At 42.2% G+C, this 23,907-nt stretch overlaps 1 protein-coding gene across 1 annotated transcript; it reads left to right on the top strand.

Annotated features, from left to right (window-relative positions):
* The first annotated feature begins 11,412 nt into the window (after positions 1-11,412).
* Positions 11,413-14,929, top strand: c21h2orf76 (chromosome 21 C2orf76 homolog). Its single transcript, XM_034573421.1, has 5 exons — positions 11,413-11,703; positions 11,781-11,831; positions 12,279-12,316; positions 14,420-14,501; positions 14,593-14,929. Exons 1-5 carry the CDS (start codon positions 11,574-11,576, stop codon positions 14,667-14,669), a joined length of 378 nt encoding a protein of 125 aa, XP_034429312.1. The 5' UTR covers positions 11,413-11,573; the 3' UTR covers positions 14,670-14,929.
* The last annotated feature ends 8,978 nt before the right edge of the window (positions 14,930-23,907 follow it).

The raw sequence follows: 23,907 nt of genomic DNA, 5'->3' as shown, positions 1-23,907 counted from the left end.
TGACAAAGAGAAAACCTAACTTGTCAAAGATGAAGATATTTGGATCTGTGTGTTATACATACAAACAGAACAAGAAAAAGTTAGACTCACGGTGTGACAAGGGGATTTTTGTGGGTTATGACAAGAACAGTCCATCATACCTAGTCTATAATCCAAATACAGGGAGAGTTCTGAAACACAGGCTGGTGAAATTTGTTTTAAAAGGTGTAGTAGATCGACAGACTCAGACAAATCTGGAGACAAGCGATGAAGATCTTTCTGGGAAGAGATTTGTATCCCCCATGCCAAAAGATACAGTGACAGACCTAAGTTCAAACGGGACACAGGAAGCCCACACTGAAACTACACAAACTCAGACAGGAAAGGGAGGAGATAGTCATAGTACACGCTATCCCGACAGAGAGAGGAGAAGCCCTCAGTACTTAAAAGACTATGAGTATAAAGTAGAGTGTGATGACCATGTACCATTAACTATTGATTATTGTTACAGAATGTTGTGTAATGTACCAAAAACCTTTAAAGAAGCCATGAACTCATCAAAGTCTGAACTTTGGATTGATGCGATGAAGGAGGAAATGAGTTCTCTTAAGGAAAATGATACATTCACTTTGACCACACTACCAGAGGACAAAAATGCAGTGGGGGGTAGGTGGGTCTATGCAATCAAAGAAAACACAGATAAGACTGAGACATATAAAGCCAGATATGTTGCAAAGGGGTATAGTCAAGTGGTAGGGATAGACTACAGGGAGACTTTTTCGCCAACTGCAAATATGACATCAGAACGGAGCTTGATGCAACTGGCGGCTCAGTATGACCTTGACGTACATCAGATGGATGTTAAGACTGCTTATTTACATGCTCCAATTGATTGTGAGATATACATGGAGCAGCCTGAAGGATTTCAAGTCAAATCAGACACAGGTGAAAGACTAGTTTGCAGGTTGAACAAATCATTGTATGGTCTGAAACAATCTGGGAGAAACTGGAATAAGATGCTACATGATCACCTCAGTGAGAATGGTTTTATACAGAATCCAGCTGATCATTGCGTCTACAGTAAACAAACTGGATATGAGAGGATAATACTAATAATTTGGGTCGACGATCTAATTATTGCTGCGAGTGATAATGACTTGATCAATGGAGTGAAAGAAATGTTATGTACCAAATTCAAGATGAAGGATCTTGGAAAACTTAATCATTTTCTAGGGATTGACTTTACACAAACGAAAGGAGAAGTAAGGATGAATCAAAAGAGATACATAACAAAGATACTGGATAAGTTTAACATGTCTGACTGTAAACCAAGATCGACTCCATGTGAGCAGAGACAAGATTTTGATGGTGAAGGTGAACTTGTTGATTCAAAAAGATATCGTGAAGTGGTAGGCAGCTTGATATATTTAATGACATGTACTCGACCAGATCTGAGTTGGGTAGTCACCAAACTGTCACAGTATCTATCAGAGCCAAAAGAACAACACTGGACCACTACCAAGCATGTCTTAAGGTACTTAAAAGGTACAATTAACCAGGAGTTATGTTACAAAAGTCATGAACAAAAGTTATAACTTGTAGCATACAGTGATGCTGATTGGGCAGCAGATCAAAGTGACAGACGTAGTTTTACAGGGTATTGTTTTAGTCTGACTAATGATGGACCTGTTATTTCATGGAAGTCCAAGAAGCAACAAACTGTAGCTTTGTCCACATGTGAAGCAGAATACATGGCACTAGCTGCAACTACTCAAGAAAGTTTGTATTTGGTACAGCTAATGCAAGGTATGGATGGTGAGTGTAAATATGCACCGGTAAAAAATCTTCGAAGATAACCAGGGTGCAATTGCACTATCAAAGAACCCAGTTTGTCATCAGAGATGTAAACATGTTGACATCAAGTACCATTTCATTAGATCTGCATTGAGTGATAATAAGATAACCATTGAGTATTGTCCAACAGTTGATATGGTTGCTGACATTTTGACTAAGCCTGCAACAAAGGTCAAAGGGGAAAAGTTTAGGAGTTACATTTTTGGAATGTGAAGAACACCATTGTTTATTAATTTGTGTTGAATGTAACTTGTACAGTATAAGAGCAAGTGGGGGTGTTAAGTTTTCTGTTAATATGTGCCCTTATACTGAAGTCTATGCTTTATTATGATATAACTGGAGAGTGCGCAATAAAGTGAATCACTTCCGGTTCAAGTAAAACACAGATGACGGCTGCGTGTGTTATTCCTCCGAGAATCAAGGATATCGGTGCCCGGTTATTCAACCCTTAACGATGGCAACCCTAACAATGTGATTGGGAAAATTAAAACTCCAGGACAACAGAAGGGGAATACAAAGTATGGGATGCATATTTGATAATTTATATCATATAAAATATGTAATTTATATCGTTTAAAATCATGAGGGGGGAGGGGGGAGCTGGCTCATTAGCATTTAAAGGAACAGGCACTCAAAACAGGTCACTCTGTGGAGGGCTGTTTTATACAGGGTAAAAAGGGTGCTGTTTTAAATGATCCTTGTGGTATTTTGACCAAAGTATGTTACAGACATTTCATTAAGACCCCAAGGAACCATATCAACTTGTGGTAAAATTGGCATGCTATGTCCCCTTTAAGCCCCACTTTGAGACAAAGCACGAAAGAAGTTTCAAAGATGAGTCAGACAAGGGAGAATCAAACGTGCAGTGTCCAGGTATGGGAAGCAGGTCAACTCTCTCAAAGTCTTTGCCACTGCCAAAAACCATGCGATTGAAGCAAGCTTTCGCAAATCTGAATATGAGTGTGGTTGGTGGGGATAATGACTTATTATTGCAATCATAATGAGATAAACATGCTTCTTTAGAGTGTTGTTCTATATATAGCCAATATGGATGGAATAAAATGACATGTCTGTTGGAAATATTAATGCAGTTCAATAATAAAACATAATATTAAAAATAATTTTGATATGGCAGACTAAGTAACAAGAAATGTTCACATTGGCACAACAAAAGGTTGCCGACCCCTGCTTTAGACTATGGGTCCGTCTGCAAGCCACCTCTCTCGCAGCAAATGCAGAAGGCTGGATAATATTTTTCTGATTCTGGGCAGCAGACAGACAGGTAGTTAACGCGTACAATCAGACTTCTGCGCTCTGATGAGCTGATCTTTCTCTACAGCTAAACACAACTCTTTCTCATCTGGTAACACATCAACAGTAACAGGTCAGGTACACTTTTATTTTCAGAGGAGGGGCTGACCGATTCATCAGATGACTTCCAAAAATTATCCAAAAGTTCCGCTAAATCACCAAACTTAGAACTCTCGGTGTGCGTCGTGAAACGAGAGGCAAGTCGAGCAGAGCGGGAGCAACACGCACATCAGCAGTCTGATTTTCAGTCACCTCTGGAGTCGCAGGAAACCCTTTTTCTGCAGCCAAATAATTTCTGATAATGAGATCAACCCCTGCAATATGGAGTTTTTTTCCTTCTTTCAGTTTGAAAGCATGACTTGTTGAATTTATGTTCAGATTGTGTATTACTTTTCATCAAAACCCTGCCCTTGCTAGGAACCTTATTTCCTCCCTTCAGGACCTGGGTGTCACAGGCTCTGCTCTCTCCCTGCTCTCATCCTACCTCAACGACCGGACTTACCGGGTAACTTTGAAAGGATCTGTTTCTGAACCTTGTCCTCTCACTACTGGGGTCCCTCAAGGTTCCGTCCTGGGTCCCCTCCTCTTCTCTCTGTACACCAACTCTCTGGGCTCTGTCATTCACTCACATGGCTTTTCCTACCATTGCTATGCTGATGACACCCAACTAATCCTCTCTTTTCCCCAATCTGAAACACAGGTAGCAGCACAAATCTCTGCCTGTCTGACTGACATCTCTCAGTGGATGTCCGCACACCACCTGAAAATTAACCTTGACAAGACTGAACTACTTTTCCTTCCAGGGAAAGGCTCTCCCATCCATGACATGACTATTACCTTTGACAACTCCCTTACTGCCAACATTACTGCAACAACATGTTCCTGTAGATTCATGCTGCACAACATAAGGAGAATACGTCCCCTTCTCACTCAGAAGGCAGCACAGGTTCTGGTCCAGGCTCTGGTCATCTCACGCCTAGACTATTGTAACTCCCTCCTGGTTGGTCTACCTGCTAGTGCCATCCGACCTCTGCAGCTCATCCAGAATGCACCAGCTCGACTGGTCTTTAACATACCTAAATTCACCCACACTACTCCGCTCCCTTCACTGGTTACCAGTGTCTGCCCGTATCCATTTTAAAACATTAGTACGAACGGACGGATCAGGTCCAGTCTACATCCAGGACATGGTCAAACGTTACACCCCAGCCCGTTCACTCCACTCTGCATCTGCCAATCGGCTTGTTGCTCCCTCACTGCGAGCTAAACACTCAACAAACTCACGACTGTTTGCTGTCCTGGCTCCGTAATGGTGGAATGAGCTCTCCGATGACATCAGGACAGCAGAAAGTCTACATATCTTCCACCGCAAACTAAAAACACACCTCTTCCGACTATACCTTGAATAAAAGTTTAAACTAACAATTTAGTAGCACTTAAATGGCACTTACTTATAGCACTGTAGTTTGGCTTTCTTGAATAAATAGTACTTTCTTGATTCTTGTTGTTCTGGGTTTGTACCCTCATCGTAGAATGCACTTATTGTAAGTTGATTTGGATAAAGGCGTCAGCTAAATGAAATGTAATGCACTCAAATAGCCCCTGTTTGCACTTAAATTTGCTTTGCTTCTGCTCAAACTGTGTGCTCGCACGGATTTCCTGTGTTTGCACTTGAGCTGCTTTCTGTGCACTTGTGAATCGTCTGCTCTTAGATTTCTCCTCTATTCTTGGTTTTTTTTTTGATTGCAACAACCCTGTCAGAATTACCCAACCAATAGAATGCCAGGTGTAGTGTTGACCACTGGTCAACCAATCAAATGAGTGAAATGATCCCTGCCTCGTTGCCGGCGCGTTCGCTATACTTCAGAGCGTCCCGATAGACTTAAGGAGACCGGGGATTTAAATTTTCAGCAGACACAGGGGTCTGGTAACGCATGGGAGACAAAAAACACTTTTATGAGTTAGACCAAACTCATCCGCAAGAACAGCAGCTTTGGCAAGAGACCAACCTTTTGTCTGTTCAGGTAAACTACGATCCACTCTGGCACACACTTCTTCTAACAACATAAGCTCTCGCAGCTGCGCAAAATCCTTGGCTTTACTGGCCTGACACCATTTATCAAAGACAACCCCTTTTTCACGAGCAAACTCCACATAGGTCTGGTTGACATTTTTTCCACAACTAAACTTTTGTTGATATGCTTCAGGCACTAATTCATACGCACGTAACACAGTAGCCTTTACAATATCATACTTCAGACTCTGTTCCACTGTGAGGGTGGCACACACCTCCTGAGCTTTCCCTACTAAGATACATTGAAGCAATAATGACCAAACAGCCTTTGGCCAGTTTAAAGTGGCTGCAATGTTCTCAAATGCATTAAAATACGAATCCACCTCAGACTCTCTGAAAGGTGACACCAGTGCAATGTGCCTGCTCATGTCAAAGCTTTCTCGTGGGGGTGGGTGCGTGTTGCTGTGTGACAGGTGAATGGGGAGCGACTCCAGACTGGCGTTCCATAGCCTGCACTTGTAATTCCTGATTTCAGCCGGAGCTCCTCTGCCGACATCCCTGAGACCCACGTCAGCTTTCCTCTCTCCGTCTGCAGTGGATGGACCAGCAAACAACCTCTTCTCCACCAGCTTCTCAATCAAGAGCTGTCTCAGCTCCTCTTATTTGTATTTACCGGCACTTGCACATCAAAAACATTAGTGACAAGAATTAAATCCACTTTCCTACATTTGTTTAACTGTTGTAATGTGGGATTTCTTGCAAAAATGTAAAATCCCAGTTCAGGGATGAAATAAGCTGCCTTGGGTTTCGACTTTGGTAACTGTTGAAGCTCCTGCTCTTTCAGTTGGTTAGACTTTATTTGCTGTTGCAACAAGGCAGCACTGATTTCTTGCTTTGACCTCTGGCACTTCAACAGCATCTGCTGTTCCATTTGGGTTTGGCGGTCGTTTGTGTGAAGTCCTGAAAATGGCAGTTTTCACAGAGACCTACGTAAATACAGCCCTGATCACGGTCATAGCCAAACCCGGTAAAGAACCCTTGGAATGTGCTAATCATCGTCCAATTTCTCTGTTAATAGGAGATCTGAAGATATTTTCCAGGTTCCTACCAGGTGGAATTGAGACAATGGTTGGGATAATAATTAGCCCAGACTAAACAGGATTCATCAGGGGACGTTGTCTTGCCTCTGATAACATTTGCCGCCTCCTATATATACTTTATCTTTGTAGGGTTGTAAAATGGTAAATGGTTTGTATTTTTAGTCTTGATGACCACTCAAAACGCTTTACAGTACAGTTTGCCATTATCCAAGGACACTTCGGCATGCAGATGGGGAAGACAGGGATTAAACTGCCGACCTGGTTGGCAGACGACCACTCTACCTGTCAGCCACTGTCGCCCGTCACTGCTAAAATAATTTAACTTTGGAGATAAATCTATTAAAATGATTCAAACACAATATGCTAATCCTTCAGCTCGGATATGTGTGGGAGGAGGCTTCTCCGATTTATTTGATATTCAGCAGGGCACACGGCAGGGAGATGCCCAATCTCCTCTGATCTTTAATATTTCCATTGAACCACTTGCACAATTAATTCGGAAATGTCCTCAGATTTCCCCTATTACAGTAGGTGCCACATCTCACTAAATAGCGTTATTATTTTTTAAATAGAAGAATATATCAAAAGATGGAGACATCTTCCAGCGTCAGTCCCATCAGTCATCAGAATGAACATTTTACCCCAAATTTATTAGTTCAATGATCCCACTTGCTTCCTCAGAAGGATATTGGAAAAAGCTGCATTCTTTATTATGATATTATGTTTGGAACGGTAAACAACCCAGTATAAAGTGGGTAGCTCGTCAATTCAAAACGTCAGGTGGGAGATGGGCATGTCCAAATTAGAAATTCTATCATTGGGCATTGATTTTAAAAAACCTCAGCTATTGGACAGAAGGAGATAGTTTTATCATGGAAAATGTGGAACAGGAGATAATAGCTCCAATAAGGTTAAAGGACATGTGGTTTATATTATGACCAAATTTCAACTCAAAGTAGCAGAAAAGTTCCTAAAGGTTAAAAGCATATGGTGTAAATCATCCCCGATATGGAATAAGGGTCACCTCCTATCTGGGGGAAACCATTCACTAACAAAGCTAACTGGGACATGCATTTCTCCGCGCCGGTCAGCCCGCGATTCTGCTTTCTCCGCTTGTTGTTGTACCCGTTGAATGTAGGGGTTCGGGGGTAAATGATGGTCTTCATAGCCCCCCCCCCCACCCTTTCTCTCTCTGTCTATCTGCTTGTGTGCTTGTAGTGGATGGGCAGAGGGGTACATTTAATTATGCGATTGGAAAAATTGGGAAAATTAAAACTCCAGGACAACAGAAGGGGAATACAAAGTATGGGATGCATATTTGATAATTGATATCATATAAAATATGTCATTTATATCGTTTAAAATCATTTTTCAGTCTGTTTCGAAGTACGAAGTATATCCGCCGGGTGTTGGACCAGAGTATCAGGTCTGTTCTCAGGGTGGAAGCGACGATATGTGATGGGACTGTAAGCCGCTAGCCAACGTCCACCAACATCTACCAATCTCGGGCTTGCTCTATCTGACCACTCCTGGGGCCTCATTTATAAAACGGTACGTATGATTCATACTAAAAGTGTACGTGCGCACAAAAGCTGAAAATGGCGTATGCAAAGAAAAAATCTGGTTTATAAAACCTTGTGCATGCACACCTAAACGCAATGTTCCCTTTATAAATCACAGTCCACCTGGAAACGTTCGAACGTGGATCTGCCTCATATTCCGCCCTCTACACGCCCACATTTAACCATAAATGGTCAATGCAGATCAGCTGGCAGATGTGTTCACAGACGTTTTCAACCCGTCACTGCTCCAGTCTGTAGTCCCCGCATACTTCAAGGAGACCATCATTGACCCTGTTCCGAAGAATACAAAAACCCTCTGCCTGAATGACTTCCGCCCAGTAGCACTCACCTCCACCATCGTGAAGTGTTTTGAGTGGTTAGTCAAATCCTTCATCACCTCCTCCCTCCCTGACTACAGGCAACTGCAGATGCCATCTCCCTCACCCTTCACACTGCCCTCTCCCACCTGGACCAGAGGGACACATATGTGAGAATGCTGTTCATTGACCACAGTTCAGCGTTCAATACCATCGTGCCCCTGAAGCTCGTCACCAAGCTCAGAGACCTTGGGCTCAACATCACCCTCTGATGGATCCTGAACTTCCTGGAGGGCAGACCACAGGCTGTGCGGATAGGCAGCACCACATCCTCCACCCTGACTCTAAACACCGGTGCCCCCCAGGGCTGCGTGCTCAGTCCTCTCCTGTACTCCCTGTTCACGGATGACTGTGTGGCCACCCAGCGCTCCAACGCCATCATAAAGTTTGCTGATGACACGACTGTCATAGGCCTGATCACCGGCGACAATGAGTAGGCCTACAGAGAGGAGGTCAGAGCCCTGACATCTTGGTGCAGGAAAACAACCTCCAACTCAACGTCAGCAAAACGAAGGAGCTGATCGTGGACTACAGGAAGAGACAAGGAGTAGAACACGCCCCCTCTCCATCAACGGGACTACAGTGGAGCGAGTCAGCAGCTTCAGGTTCCTCGGGGTCCACATCAGTGATGACCTGACCTGGACCCACCACACAGGAAGACGGCCAGACAGCGGCTCTTCTTCCTCCGCAGGCTCAACATGGATGCCAGGATTCTCCACAATTTCTACAGGTGCACCATAGAGAGTATCCTGACTGGCTGCATCACCGCCTGGTATGGCAGCTGCACCGCCCTGAACCGTAAGGCTTTACAGAGGGTGGTGAAGTCTGCTCAGCACATCACCAGGAAGGAGCTACCATCCATGGAGGACCTCTACACCCAGCGGTGTAGGAAGAAGTTCAACTGGATCATTAAAGACCCCTATCACCCCAGCCATAAACTGTTCTGCCTGCTGCCGTCTGGCCGACGGTACCGCAGCATCTGGGCCCGCACCACCAGGCTCAGAGACAGTTTCATCCCCCAGGCCATAAGACTTTTAAACTCCTCCAATCTGCCATAATTCCTCTAACTCTGCACCTTACCATATTTGCAGAATTTTTTTCTTTAGGTGTATATATATATATATATATATATATATATATATATATTTTTTTTCTTTCAATATTCTTTTCTATATTTATTTTTAATTCTATATTTTTTTGCTTGTGTAATATTTTGAGCATTGCTAGAAGAGAGCCTGTGACCCAAGCATTTCATTGCCAGGCGACTGCTGAATGTAATTGTTGTGCACATGACAATAAACTCTTGAATCTGGTCCAACAGCCCTTATAGATGTGTGAGAGGGTCATCACTCCAGCTTTGTCTTGGTGCATTTAAACTCCTCCACAAGACTTGAGATAGGCAGCTCGAGTATGCTGTGTCCATACAGGCCGATGTTGCTCATACATCTTGGTACTCCTAACCACATTCTCACATAGGAGTTGATCATTCTATTCATGTTCTCAACTCTTGTGAGGGGAACATCGACTACTGTAAGTGGACACATCAGTTAGGATAACAGGCCAAAGTGTGGGCACCACAGCTTTAATTTGCCAGGTTTAAGGCTTGCATTTTAGCATCGTACAAGGCTTATTTTAGGTTTCTCAGACAGCAATGGAATGTGTTCTCCATTAATATAGAACCAATGATCTGATCTCCTACTTTTGTTTATTGAGATGCTCTTTGATTTTGATGGATTTATCCTCATTCTGGCCTATGTGATTGTGAAAAGGGTGCTTTCTCCCCCTTTTTCACTGGGCCTATCTCTATGTTGTATTATTTTACAGCAAGTCTGTGTTTATTTTGTTACGTTGCTCTGTTAGGTTGTTGTTCTGCCAGGTATATGGGGTCAGATCAACAGGTCAAGGGACACTATCACTCTCACACACACTACTCTTACATGTGTAGTGGTCAAAAGTTTGGGGTGACAGTTGAATGCCAATCGGGTTCACCACATATATCCAGAATAAACGAGACGGGAGGCTGATGATTCCATAAATAGACAATTTATTCAAGTCTGACAAATGATTTAAAAAGACTGATCAAACAGCACAGGATCATGTGCAAAGTATGGAGTACTGGCCTATACTTGATATAAATAACAGATTAAAAAGAGAGAAGTTAAAGGCTCAAGACCCAATTTAACAAAGCTAAATTATCAAGTGTAAAACAAGCACAGCACACTTTAAGAATCCTAACACTGGTGTGATTGCACCAGTGGATTATCACTGCAAGCGATATTATACAATGAAATAACAGAAGAGGGTCTCTAGTTTACGGAGCCAATAACTCACCAATATTCAAGCCATTACACCAGGATTGCACAGTACCTGTCAACCATATTGCACGTTGCCCATAGAACAAAGAACAAAATAAAATAAAACAAAGAAACCAGAAATCAAACAAACTAATCAGAAAGAAAACTAATTCTAAACAAGGCCAAATAATCTAAATGAAATCTTAATGTGGGAAAAAACAGTGACCGTAAATATCCTGCCTGAAGGCAGCCCTATGAAACAGACCTGTCGTATTAGGTCACACAATCATTAAAAAAGGTTATTAAAATGTTTCAAAATATTAACAAACATAAAACACATCATTATGCCATACCTTCAATTAATACAACTTACCACAACAAACAATTGGCGTCCACACCTTCTGCGCCCCCGCTAAATTTCCTTACAGGACCAGCAGTGGAGAGAGAGAAAGAGGGAGAGAGCTCCTACGGTGTCCCTAAATAAACTTCGCCGACTCCCCGCGTCCTATAGGCATCGCCGTTCTGTCAGGTAAATTAGAGCTGTGATCTTATATCTACAATGACATATAAACATAACTGGGAAAGTAACACTGCTAAAATTATCCTGTTTTAACTAAAGCTTTTATTAAGAATGAACCCCATTACACATGTACCATCATACTCTCTCTCTCACACACACACACACACACACACTACTATACTCTCTTACATGTACCATCACACTCTCTCACACACACACACTACTAGTGTTGTAATTTTCAGCCTAGATTATGTTAATACAAATGCTAGATGTTCAATTTCCTTCCTTGAGTGGGTCTGGAACTCGCGCATGCGTATGTCTAAAGCGGTGGCTCGCGCATGCGTAGTTCTAAAACGGGTCAGGGGCTCTCCGGCTCTGCAGAGGCAATCCAAAGAGCGCTCGGTTATCGACTCTTCGAGTCTTCATTCCTGAACATTCTCGACTAGTCTGGCCTTAGGACATACCCGGAAATCAGCCTTAAAACACATGCTAAACACATCCTTGCACGTAACTGTTTGAAATTGCAGTAAAAGCACGGTCGCGTGGTGTTCTGCAGCAGGACATGGCCAATGAAGCCGTGGTCACAGTTCGTCTGGTCAGGTCATTCGAGCACAGAAACTTCAAACCAGTAGTTTTTCACGGGGTCAGCTTGGACCAGACGGTGCAGGACTTCATACAGCTGGTCAGAGACGGTGAGTTAAATGGAGCAGGATGCATCATATCATAACATACAATATTTATGTAATATTACATCCCAAACCTCTTCCAGATATTGTGACAAGACCAGGAATTCCTCCGCCTTTCCGGAGCTATGCCTATGGTATGTGACTTTATCTAATAATATTCCATATTTTCTCTGAACTTGTTATGCAGTTTTTAAGACCGTTTGTCGAAGCAACATATTGTGAGGTCTGCTTAGAGTGACTGAGGTGAACTGAAAATCAGGGGGGCCTGTCAGTTGCAGGCTGTCCTTGTTATTCTGAGAGGTAGATGTTGTAGCAATCAAAGTAAAAAACAAACAAACAAACAGTTGCATATCAGAAGAAATAATAAAACTTGAATTAATAAATTGTTTCCTTGATTTACATTAACTAACAACCAAAAGGTATTGGAGTGATCAGAGAGGCAAATAAATGAGGACACGTTGTGTACCAGAGATAATTGTTTTTTATCCTCTAAATCTGATATAGCTGTAATATTATATTTTTACTTTATGCATTGTGCAAAGTCATGCTTTTCATTTGATTGTCTTTTACTGTATTTTCAGACACGATGAAGATAATCCACCAAGCACATGGAGCAAAGGTATCTATCCATCACTCCATTGGACCTCAATAAGGCCCACTAAGTTAACACTGCAAGCCTTGCTTCTCAATTCAGATTTTTTTTCTAGATCCAATTTTTTTATGTAGCTGTTCACATTATCTTTGAAATGTGGCCAGGATCAGACTCAAATGTGAACTGGTGATGGCAGTGATGTGACTCGCATGCGCAGAAGTACAACTAGACCTCACACGCAGCACGCTGTTTAGGGAGGTAACCAAGGAGAAGAAGTTGGTAATAAACATTGAGGCCACAGATGTGAGCGTTTACGGTTACATTTTTCTCTTGATCTGCTTTCAAACACAGACCGGTTACGATACAACCCTTCAAGTTTTGCTTGTACAGACCTTTTCACGGAGGAGGTCAGTTTAAACCTCACTGTCCTTCGACTGACTACCTTTTTCGCAGCTGTCTTCCATGTTTGTTTACGCCGGGCAACTCCCGCCAGCCCCTTCACCTGCACAAAATTATATGTTGAGTAACTTACAGGACCAGTGTGTAAGGTTTAGGTGAAAGGGATCTATTGAGATCAATTTTCACGTGTGTGTTTCATCTAAATTATACAAATTGTGGTTTTATTTACCCTAGAATGGGCCCTTTATATTGATATACTTTATATTTACATCAGGGGGGGTCCTCTCTATGGAGGCCGCCATGTTTCTTGTAGTAGCCCAGACTGGACAAACTAAACACCCTTTGAGTTTTTATGAAAACTGAAGACTACCAAAGGTTCTCTTCCATGTTTGGAAGGGGAGGATGACGTGAGGTGTTATCGTGAGGTTTTGACACTGTTGGAAGATAATTACTAGTTTTCAGTAACTTGTCCAACACAGTCGTAAACAGGGCTCCAGAGTACGACCGTTTAAAATCTATGACTAAAAAATGTCTTTGATCTGACCTTGCACCAAACATTTAGCTAGTGTGTCTCTGTATTTCATTGAATCATGTCGCTTCCTCTTCTCATCTCTGCGGAGTTTACACACACGGATCAGAGCCGAATCCGCAGTTGGTTTGTACCGTGTCAGAATCTCTGTCTGAGTGTTCTCCATCCACACTCCTGCTGACCTGTGCTCACTTTACACTTAAACCATAAACATCAACACTCATCACGATCTGAACAGTACTGACGTATACTTGTGATTGTTTGATTCACTCCGGAGTTTATGAGACACGCATTTGAAAAAATAGTCAAACATTTTGTTGCGCACTCTCTGCTACATACAACACAAGAAGCGCACAGCTGGGACATCAGGGTTTAAGTGACTGGAACGATCCAGATTCATAATGCAACACCATCGATTAATAACAAAATATATGTCATTGTTGCTCTTCACACACAACCTGACAGAGACAGGCACACATACAATCCTAGGTAAAAGGCTGGAATACTAACCTAATACAATACAAAGTTAAATGCTCATCTAAATCATAATCATCCTGTTTACAGAGCTGGGAACATATATCCTGTGCCAAATGTTGTATATTTATTTTAGAGCATTTTTGTTAACAGAGCCAGAGAGTCCATTTCATTTACTGCTTTGGTTGTATGTGGTTTATTTTATTAATGTTTTATTTAATTTGTAATTTGTATTTGTTATTCAAATGTCAGACTGAATATTCTTTTTCAAGTTCATTGCTCTTTGACAGGTTGAACTTGCATGATTATGCTCTAATATCATTATATCAGTTGTTTAAAATGATCACAATAATATCATTTATTCCTATAATTTCAAAAGGCGCAGTGACATTTTTTGGGTGCACCTAAATTATGCACTGGTTCACCTAAATGAAAAAGTTAGTCTGGAGCCCTGCGTAAAGAAAAGTTTCTGCAAATCCCTTTAGTGAGTGTCTCAGCAGAAAATGTTATAATATCTAAAACCGAAGATGAACACAAATTATTTCCATTTCTTACTTACCAGCCAATAATACATCAGCCATCTATATTATGCATGTATCCCGAGTTCATACATACTGTTGATGGAGCTGCTGTCACAATTGTTGTGATTGGGCAAGCCAAATGTCTAAAGTTAGAGAATTCCAAAGTTGCCATTTAAGTGGAAATAAAATGTTGTTTTCTTTTGGCAGACTAATGAACTGGTGATGAGTTTAGATGACGATGACAATCTCATTCTGCAAGATGGCCAAACCCTTAGAGCTGCTGATGTTGGTAAGATTTTGCTATTTTCATTGAGAAGATTGTATAGTTTAATTCAATTTTATAAAATTAAGGATTGTATTTGTTCCATTTGTCATTTCAGCAAATGAAACAGAAGTGGCCTTTTTCAAGAAAGAAGACTACGGTCTCTATAAAACAAATCCCCGAATTGCTTGGTGAACACAGTATTTTACTCATTCGGTGAGGACATTATTTAAGGACAGAAGTCAAAAGGTCGAGCATGCCAGGACCAAAAGGAGAACAAAATAATGCCATCCTGTTAATTCTTTGAGAGTTTTACCTTGTGGAGTTGTTTTTAACATTGAAGCTTATGTACCACACTGGCATACCTTTTTATTTCTATTCATTCTCTTATTGTAATTGTTACCACAAAAAGTATTTTTTGCTTTTATGCTGAATAAAGTTTTCTGATAGCTACAGCTACTTTAAATGTTGCTTTATAATGGTGTGTGTGTGTGTGTGTGTGTGTGTGTGTGTGTGTGTGTGTGTGTGTGTGTGTGTGTGTGTGTGTGTGTGTGTGTGTGTGTGTGTGTGTGTGTGTGTGTGTGTGTGTGTGTGTGTGTGTGTGTGTGTGTGTGTGTGTGTGTGTGTGTGTGTGTGTGTGCAAGATACAGTCAGAAAACTTTACAAAACTTAGCTTTTATCTCTCTCGTTTAGCTGAGGTAAAAGCGAAGGCAGAGATGGATCAACGAGAGTAGTAATAGGAATTTTTGTTTTTCACATGAATGTGCAAATGCGCTTGCACCAAAACTTAAGCCACACTCACCTTCCCTCCACTATGCCCATGGACCCTCCCCTATGATGTGGTGGAGGGTGTGTAATACGCAGATGTAAGCAGCAGCGGAGTGCTTTAATTTCCCATCTTCTCCAGAGCAACTATAGAGACTTCTACCAGCCATGGCAAACCTCGGATGTTTGACAATGCCGTCGATTTTGCAGGTACTGTATGTCTACTGAAGCAGGATCAGGTGTTACACCTTTGAAGGCAGCCCCTCGCAAAAGCAGATATCATGTCTGCAAAAGCAGACATGATATCGTAGTACCGCAATACCTTCTGAATTAAAGTTAGAACACAAGGGGGTCAATGGATATGTTTACTCTGGAAGAGTTACACTCTGTGAGTACTATTGCGCACAATGGTTTTGTGGATGGTGAGACGTGGAGCATCCGTTTGTCTGTAAGAGATTGGAAAGTGTTTTGTTCTGTTGTCTGCTCCGTATCGAGGACGAAACATGACTTAAGTATAAATAAATGTATACATAAGTAAATAAATGAAATGTCTTAAATTTATTTCCACATTTATTTATTACCTCATTATTTAATTCTGTGTCTGTATGCTAATGAGAAAGGTGGTCCTGACCTCAGTGTCATGCAGGATTGGTCACAGGAGTGTGATGATCCAGTTCTACTACTTCTGCCTTTCAATGCTGACTTGACCAGTAGCTGTGAGCAGTGTTGAATAAAATAAATAAATACAGAAATAAATTAATCAATGTCTTAAATTTATGTGCGTGCGTGCTCCCAGACAGCGCACACACACAGTCTACGCCCGCCGCCCCCACTCACTCGCTCAGAGAGACACACACACAGTGAGATCAGACCTTGTTCACGTCAAGCAGCAGGTCAGTGATTTTGGAAACAATGAAAACAGAGTTTCTCTAGTCTCAGTGATCAGAGCAGAAGCTGCAGTTGGTTTGTACCAAGCTGGAGTTTCTGTTTCCTCCTCCACTCTGACCTGCTCTCACTTTAACTAATAAACACTCGCTCACTAGTTATCGGGACCTGATCAGCACATAAAGTAATTTAGTGTTTGTTTGATTCGCTCCAGAGTTTGAGACTGCATTTAAACATCATGAAAAATGACTCGTCAACATTTTGTGCTCCGTACAGCGAGACGTGATGCTCACAGTCAGGACTTGTCACCTAAATCATCCCAATAAATAACTCAAAAATTAACTTTGAATGTGAACTAGTTCATTTTCATCTGCATGAACTGAACTTTGAACTAGTTATTTTTAAGTGTGAACTGGCACAACACTGCAAATAGCTACTGGAAAACAGTCAGCATTGAAAGGCCCATGCTAATGAAAGGGTCATTACTCAATTTCTTTGCTCACGTGTATTAAGTAATAAAAGTATGCTGAAAAGGAACTGGATTGTCTTTGGCTGTGTTTGGGAGACCCCGGTGGCATCGTCCATTGCCACATTTACCATTACCATTTAATAGTAAACTAGCAGAAATACTGGGTTTCAAACCAGGGGTGCCTTTTTAGGTACCCCCTACCCCCAATTTTAGGAAACAGTATGCGGCCCCCTACCCTGCTGACATCCAAGGAGGAAGCTACAATATATTTGTGTATAGTGACATTGTGGATCTGCAATTAGTGGGTTACAGCTGTGCCGCTCCTCCGATGTAAAAATGTTTACGAGGAGATCCGACGTATGCCCACTCTGACATAGGACAAGCCACACTACATTTTCTCTCCAAGTTGATCATTAATAACATAGAGATCTCTATGAAATTATAATAAAATTATCAGAACCAGCATAAACCATTTGCATACGGGAAAGTAATTGTCAAACCACACTTCAGACCAGCGAGGCATAATTTCTAAATTGGAAAAAAATTATATGTACACACAGGATGATTGTAGAGGCATACTATATAAATCAAGCATTGGGTGAATTACCTAGGTTTATTGGATCAAGTACACTATGTTTATGGGCTGGGGGATATATTTAAGTTTATTGAGGATGGCTCGGCCGATGTTGAAAAGAGGTTTCCGTTTAGCAAAGCTGAATTTAAGAACAGCTGCCACAAACATTGTGAGTGATGTGTCTGAAAACAGGAGGCAAACAAACTGACGTTCTTTCTGTCACAAGGTAAATCTGTAAACTAACTATCCCCCATTCCAAATAACAATTTAATTTCGTAGGATAAACCTACTTAAAAGCAAGGCTACAAGTATAAAAATATCCACAGTCATCCTGCTGTTAATACACCAAGTACACAAATATGAGTAACTCCCACAAGTAAAGAAATGTAGAGCGATGCAGACACAGTCTGTGTTTCTGTGAGCACATTGCTCCTACGTGTCAGGTTGGTTATGATATGTCTTTCATAAAGACACTTATCAGATTAGGCAAAAGGATTTTTTTCGGTCACTGAGGAACCTTGTCCTCCTCAGAGACCTAACACTCTAATAGTTCAATGGGATCCTTTCTTTTTTCTTCTTTTTTTCTCTCCACAGGATCCTCTAAGAATGGTGCTGTCATGTTTCAAAGAATTGATTGGTCATTGGGCGATGCTTTCCTACGGCTTGATCTCTTATTTCCAACTTAACTTACTCTGGAGCAGGTTAGTGGTTCAGGATAAGTAACCATAGTGATTTATGAAGTAAATGAGCCTCGTAGAACTGAAAACCCTGAGGTAAACCTGAAGTTACCCAGATAACTGTGAATCCTGCTTTGTAGTACAGGCCCCTTGGCTACACCACTATAACCATACAGAAAACTATAAACACCAGGCTGTATGTAGTAAATACACTTGCTCGATATTTTCATGAAGGAGATGTCTGGTTACCACTTTATTTTCATAAAAAGTAGCAAAAAGGCAGCGCAAACGTTGTTTAGCATAAATTACTCAACTATGCGACCATGTATGAGTTGAGATACATTAGAATTATAGTTAAACAGCATTGGTCTCTGGTCTGGTCTGCAAAAAGAATGCATTCAAATTGGGATCAATAAAGTACATCTATCTATCTATCTATCTAACATATGTTCAACATCTGCTGTTTCTCTATTTTGCTAGTTCGTAACATTTATAACTTTTCCCATGTGCAATTCAGATGCATTATATTTCCATTCTCACCTCTTGGGTCTTGGATCCTTTCATGTGATTGGGCAAAGATTATAGATGGGGGCTGTCTTGGGGGGGCTCCTGAGAGGTTGAAGTTGTGTTTGCCTGATAAACAGCCACCTGGCCAGAAAGGCTAACTGCGTTCGGTCTTCCATGATTAAACAGTGAACTAATCACTTCATCTGTGGAACTGTATTGAACACTGTTCAGTGATCAGTAGTATCAGGTCTTGTGTACATTTATGTATTTTAAAGTGCTCGGGAACAGGCGTCCAAAAATGGCTCAATAGCGCCCCCTATGAATTTTCAACTAGGGTCCTCCTATTCATTTACTTTTGTCTAGAGAAATTAAATTTGGCACACTTATGTATCATGCCTAAACACACAAAAAATCCTCTTGCCACTCTTCACCACACCCAACAGGAAGTCGGACATTTTGGATTGAACGTGCAAATTTGCCGTGATTTTGGGCTTTTTCACACGTGCTACAAAATCCTACTCCTACAGATTTCATCCTATCTACTTCACATTTGCTATATGTCATGTTAGGGACTTTTCAATTCAACCGAGAACAACGGCCAATAATTAACAAGGCAGCATATAGTGTGTATCTCTACATATACGTGACCTGCAGTCTGATAATCAGGAATTTTGGTAGCAGTTTAGTGGTGGAATTAGGCTTTTCCCATTAATGAAAAGCGTGTAATGGCAGTAGATTGTTGAAGGTGTATGTATTGCTCTGAGAGATACTTGTTGTTCAAACATTTATTTGTTTATATATACACCAAGGTAAAGACATTGCCCTCATGCAGAAGATGCACCAGACCAGAAAAAGAGCAGCAATTAAGACATACAGGAGCAACAAGATTTTATAATTGAGAGTAAGATCTGCACAATATTCATCTTATATACTGTTAACGCTATATACCACTCTCTTGAGGAGCTCAAATAAATGGTGACACCTGGGCAACACCCACTACCATCCCAGGAAAACCCACACAATACTAGTATAAGTTTCTTTCTAAGTTTCTATCCATGTAACTTACATTCTAATTCTCCCCCCCAAATTACTTGATTTTCATAATTCAAAGCATTATCATACCCTGCCCTTCCCAGCTTACTAACAAAAAGAGCTTTAATGTTTTTTAAAACTAGTCATGTCCAAAAGATAAGATAAAGCACAATAATAAATCTCTGACACACGATGCTGAATTTTCACAGGAATGGGATTGCCCTAGACACATAAATGCTACCTTTTGGACCTAAACTTAAACCAATGTTCTCTATAAATGGCATCGTGTCAATATAGGGGCTAGACTAAACAAACAAACAAACCATACACTTATGATTGCGGTGAGGTTCTGTTTTTGGCTGTTAATTCCTGAAATTAAATGGAAAATATTTCGAATTTAGAGATCTGAGTAGTAGAGTTACTAATTTGTACTGCTGTGTTAGATTGAAATCCATTCTTGATCTGGGATGGATGGAGGGCAGCATCATACGCTAATACAGCCACTGTTATAATCATTGTCTCCTCCTGGGTGTCTTTGACATGGAGACTCTTCTTCGGAGTAACTTCAGAGGTACATTTTTAAGTACTTACGGTAATATACCATCATAGCTGCAGCACGTGTCCTGACAAGAACTAAGAAAAGAGACCACATTTCTCCAGTATTAGCATCGCTACACTGGCTTCCGGTTAAATCTAGAATATAATTTAAAATTCTCCTCCTCATCATAATATGGCACCATTATGCCTCAAAGAGCTGATAGTACCATATCAACCCATTAGACTAGAGCACTGCGCTCCCAGAATTCAGGCTTACTTGTCGTCCCTAAAGTCTCTAAAAGTAGAGTAGGATCCAGAGCTTCAGCTATCAAGCTCCTCTCCTACGGAATCATCTCCCACTTTCAGTTCGGGAGGCAGACACCATCTGTACGTTTAAGAGTAGACTTAAAACTTTCCTTTTTGATAAAGCTTATAGTTAGAGCCGGTCCAGGCTTGTCTTAGACCTGCTCCCAGTTGTGCTGCTATAGGTCTAGAATGTCGGGGGACACATGACACACAGAGCTTCTCTTTCCAGCTTCTCCTTCCTCTTCTCAATCCTTATCACATCAAAGAAATTAATATCTCATCAATACATGTTACTGACTTGACTTCTTCCCGGAGTCCCTTTGCCTTATCGTCCGCAGATCCAGGGCCGCGGCTGCGGCCACATCGTGGATTATGATGGTGGATCGCGTATCAGAGATCGTAATGGTGGATCCAGTACGGCGGATTCTGTATCGTGCTGGCTGATCGTGATAATAATGGCGGATCCTTTATCGTGTTGGCATCTGATAATGGTGGTGGACCACGATCGAGGTGGCAGCTGATGGTGGATCCTAATGGCGGCAGTGGACAATGACTGTGGACTATAGTGGCATCCGATCTTGATGGTGGATCATGATCGTGGTGGCTGCTGACCATAGACTATGATTGCAGCAGGACTGCTCGATATATAGTATTTCTCCTCAGATACTCGACCATTACTGACAATAATCCATCAATTCATTGACCTTCAGTTATGCTTCAAAATGTTTATTCTTATCAATGCTGATAAAACCCTTATCTTTCTGATGTTCTCCTTTACACTTGACATCTATTGCACTTCTGTCCGTCCTGGGAGAGGGATCCCTCACATGTAGCTCTATCTGAGGTTTCTACCTTCTTTTTACCCTGTTAAAAGGTTTTTTTAGTAGTTTTTCCTTACTCTTGTTGAGGGTTAACCCTCGTGTTGTTCCTGGGTCGGATTGACCCAGAGTGTGTGTGTGTGGGCCATGCGTGCGTGCGATCATCCGCAAGCCCTGGCTGGTCAGGGTTAGGGTTAGGGTGACCCAAGGATTGTCATTATCCAATTCTCCTGGGGTAATTGAGACCAATGGATTGTCATTCTCGATTCTCCTGGGGGGTCATTTAGACCCCCAGAGAGGGCGCTGTGGTGCTCTGTGGGGTCATCTAGACCCACACCTGATTCCATAATCTAGGGGGGTACATTAGACCCACAGAGAAGCCGGTGTGCCATTCTCCGTGTGCCACCCTCCCTGACCATGTCACAATGTCACGTCAGGCGCGTTTCACCAGAGAACAGGTTCTCCAACAGCTATTCTCCCAGCAACCATCCTCTGAACCCGAAGAGGCCGCGAAAGAGCCAGACCAAGAAGCGGATGGGCAAGCAGATGGAGAAGCAGACCGAGAAGAAGACAGAGACGAGGACGACGACGGCGAAGACGAGGCCTCTACAACCCGGGGGCCCGAAGTGACCGTGGACGAGCAACTGGTTCCGTTCAGAGGTTAGTCTTTTTTTTCATTTTTTAAAATATTATTATTATGTTATGTTATTATGTTATGTAGCTATAGCTAGATAGCGGCTGCTAGTCCTCGTCCTCATCTCCTCTCATCTCTTCTCCTCCTCTTCTTCTCCCTAGGCCGGTGTCCTTTCCGACAGTACATGCTCAGCAAGCCGGCGAAATACGGGATCAAGTCGTGGGTGGCCTGCGATGCAAAATCCAGCTACGCTTGGAAGATGCAAGTGTACACCGGAAAGCCGAGCGGCGGACGCCCAGAACAGAACCAGGGGTTGCGGGTAGTGCTCAATGTAACGGAGGGACTGCACGGTCGTAACGTCACGTGCGACAATTACTTCACCTCCTACGAACTCGCGCGGCAGCTCCTGGAGAGGAAGATCACGTGGTCGGCACGGTTCGGAAGAACAAGCCCGAGCTCCCGACCGGGCTGCTCGCGGTCAAGGGAAGAGAGGTGTTCTCATCCAAGTTCGCATTCACGCCCCCCACCACTCTGGTGTCCTACATCCCAAAGAGAAACAGGAACGTGGTGCTCCTGAGCACGCGGCACGCCGGGGCCAACGTCAGCGACCGCGAGGACGGGAAACCGGTCATCGTCCTGGACTACAACCGCAACAAAGGTGGCGTGGACAACCTAGACAAGGTGATCGGAACGTACAGCTGCAGGAGGATGACCGCGCGCTGGCCCCTGCTCGTCTTCCACAACATTCTCGACGTCTCTTCCTACAACGCCTTCGTGATAATCAGAGAGATCAACCCAGACTGGATGCGGGGCAAGCGGAACAAGCGGAGGGTGTTCCTAGAGCAGCTGGGAAAGGCTCTCGTGACTCCGTTCATCGCACGAAGGGAGCGCATCCTCCGCATGGAAGCGTCCGCCGCGGTTGTGAAGGCTGTAAAAGCCGCCGCCGCACGGAGAGCTCTTGACCACGACGACGGCATTTCAATATTTAGGTCGAAAAATCCAAGAACACATGGAGAAGAGGCAGGAGATGTGCTGGATCCAGGGAAGGTCAAAGCTTCCTAGTTTCCTAAACTGTGGGGTGTCTGTTTCAATATATGACAAGAAGTAGCTATGTTTAAGTGTTTTATAAGGATGTAAGTATGCTGTCAGTCAACAGTATATCAAGGTTTATTGAATTTTAATGTAATATATTATATTTCTATTTAAGTGTTAACAATATTTATATTTCCCTGCCCTAGATCCAGTGTTAGTCAGATTAAAATTATTTAAAATAAGGATGCAGTTCTTTTCTTCTCATACCTCTGCACTGATATCACAGCAATACACATACGTATACATGCAAAAAGGTTGGTTACATATACATGGCCACAAATTTTTCTTCAGGAAAAATGTACAATAGGTAATGGGAATCTATGTTCTCCAGACACACTCTAATCACTTATACACAGATATATGCACTTGCTCCATCTCTCACACAGTGAGTTGTTCCCATTTCATTTCATGCCTTATGTAGTCAAACGTACTTAGCTGGAAAGGAGTTAAACTTTTACTTTTAAAATATTTACTGCTATAATATCAAGGTTCAATTTTCCCAAACTTCCTGAGTCTGTCACATAAACCCCATTATTTTAACAGTAATTACATTTGTTTAAAGACATTTTCTGTAGGTACAAAATAATTTAACAAGAACCACCTTGAGTCACCTCTAACTAATCCAAATGTTCTCTTAAAAAATTGTCTTGTTTTGCAGATGCTGTCATGAAGCGCCACGAGAAGGCAACTGGCCAGACCATGAATTTAAAGTTAGCAGAACTGAGGTTCCAACATAAGAGAAAGGAGACATAATAGGCCTGCCTCATCGTGGGTTCTTGCATGTGTGTTCTTGTGTTCCCATGAGATGTCATCAGTCTCCCATCATGTAAGTCACATGTATTGTACCAGTATTTTTGTGAAGTATGTCTGCCCTATAACTACTGAATGGATTGTTGATGGTGGTTAATGAGTCGGTGAATGGTGTCCTGGGGGATTTCCTCCCAGACCTGGATCAGGGAATCAGTTAGCTCCTGAAAAGTCTGTGGTCTGCTAGTATCTCCTCCATGCTTCTGAGACTCTGCAGAGAGACTTGGCATACCTTCTTGCGACTGCACGTATGGATGTGCCATCCTGGAGGTTTAGGTCTGATATTAGTGAAGTAATTTAGTAGGAACATTTTATGAGGAGCTGTGGCCT

The sequence above is a fragment of the Hippoglossus hippoglossus genome, chromosome 21 (assembly GCF_009819705.1).
Source record: "Hippoglossus hippoglossus isolate fHipHip1 chromosome 21, fHipHip1.pri, whole genome shotgun sequence".
Lineage (NCBI taxonomy): Eukaryota > Metazoa > Chordata > Actinopteri > Pleuronectiformes > Pleuronectidae > Hippoglossus > Hippoglossus hippoglossus.
This window is presented reverse-complemented; position numbering and strand designations above follow the sequence as displayed.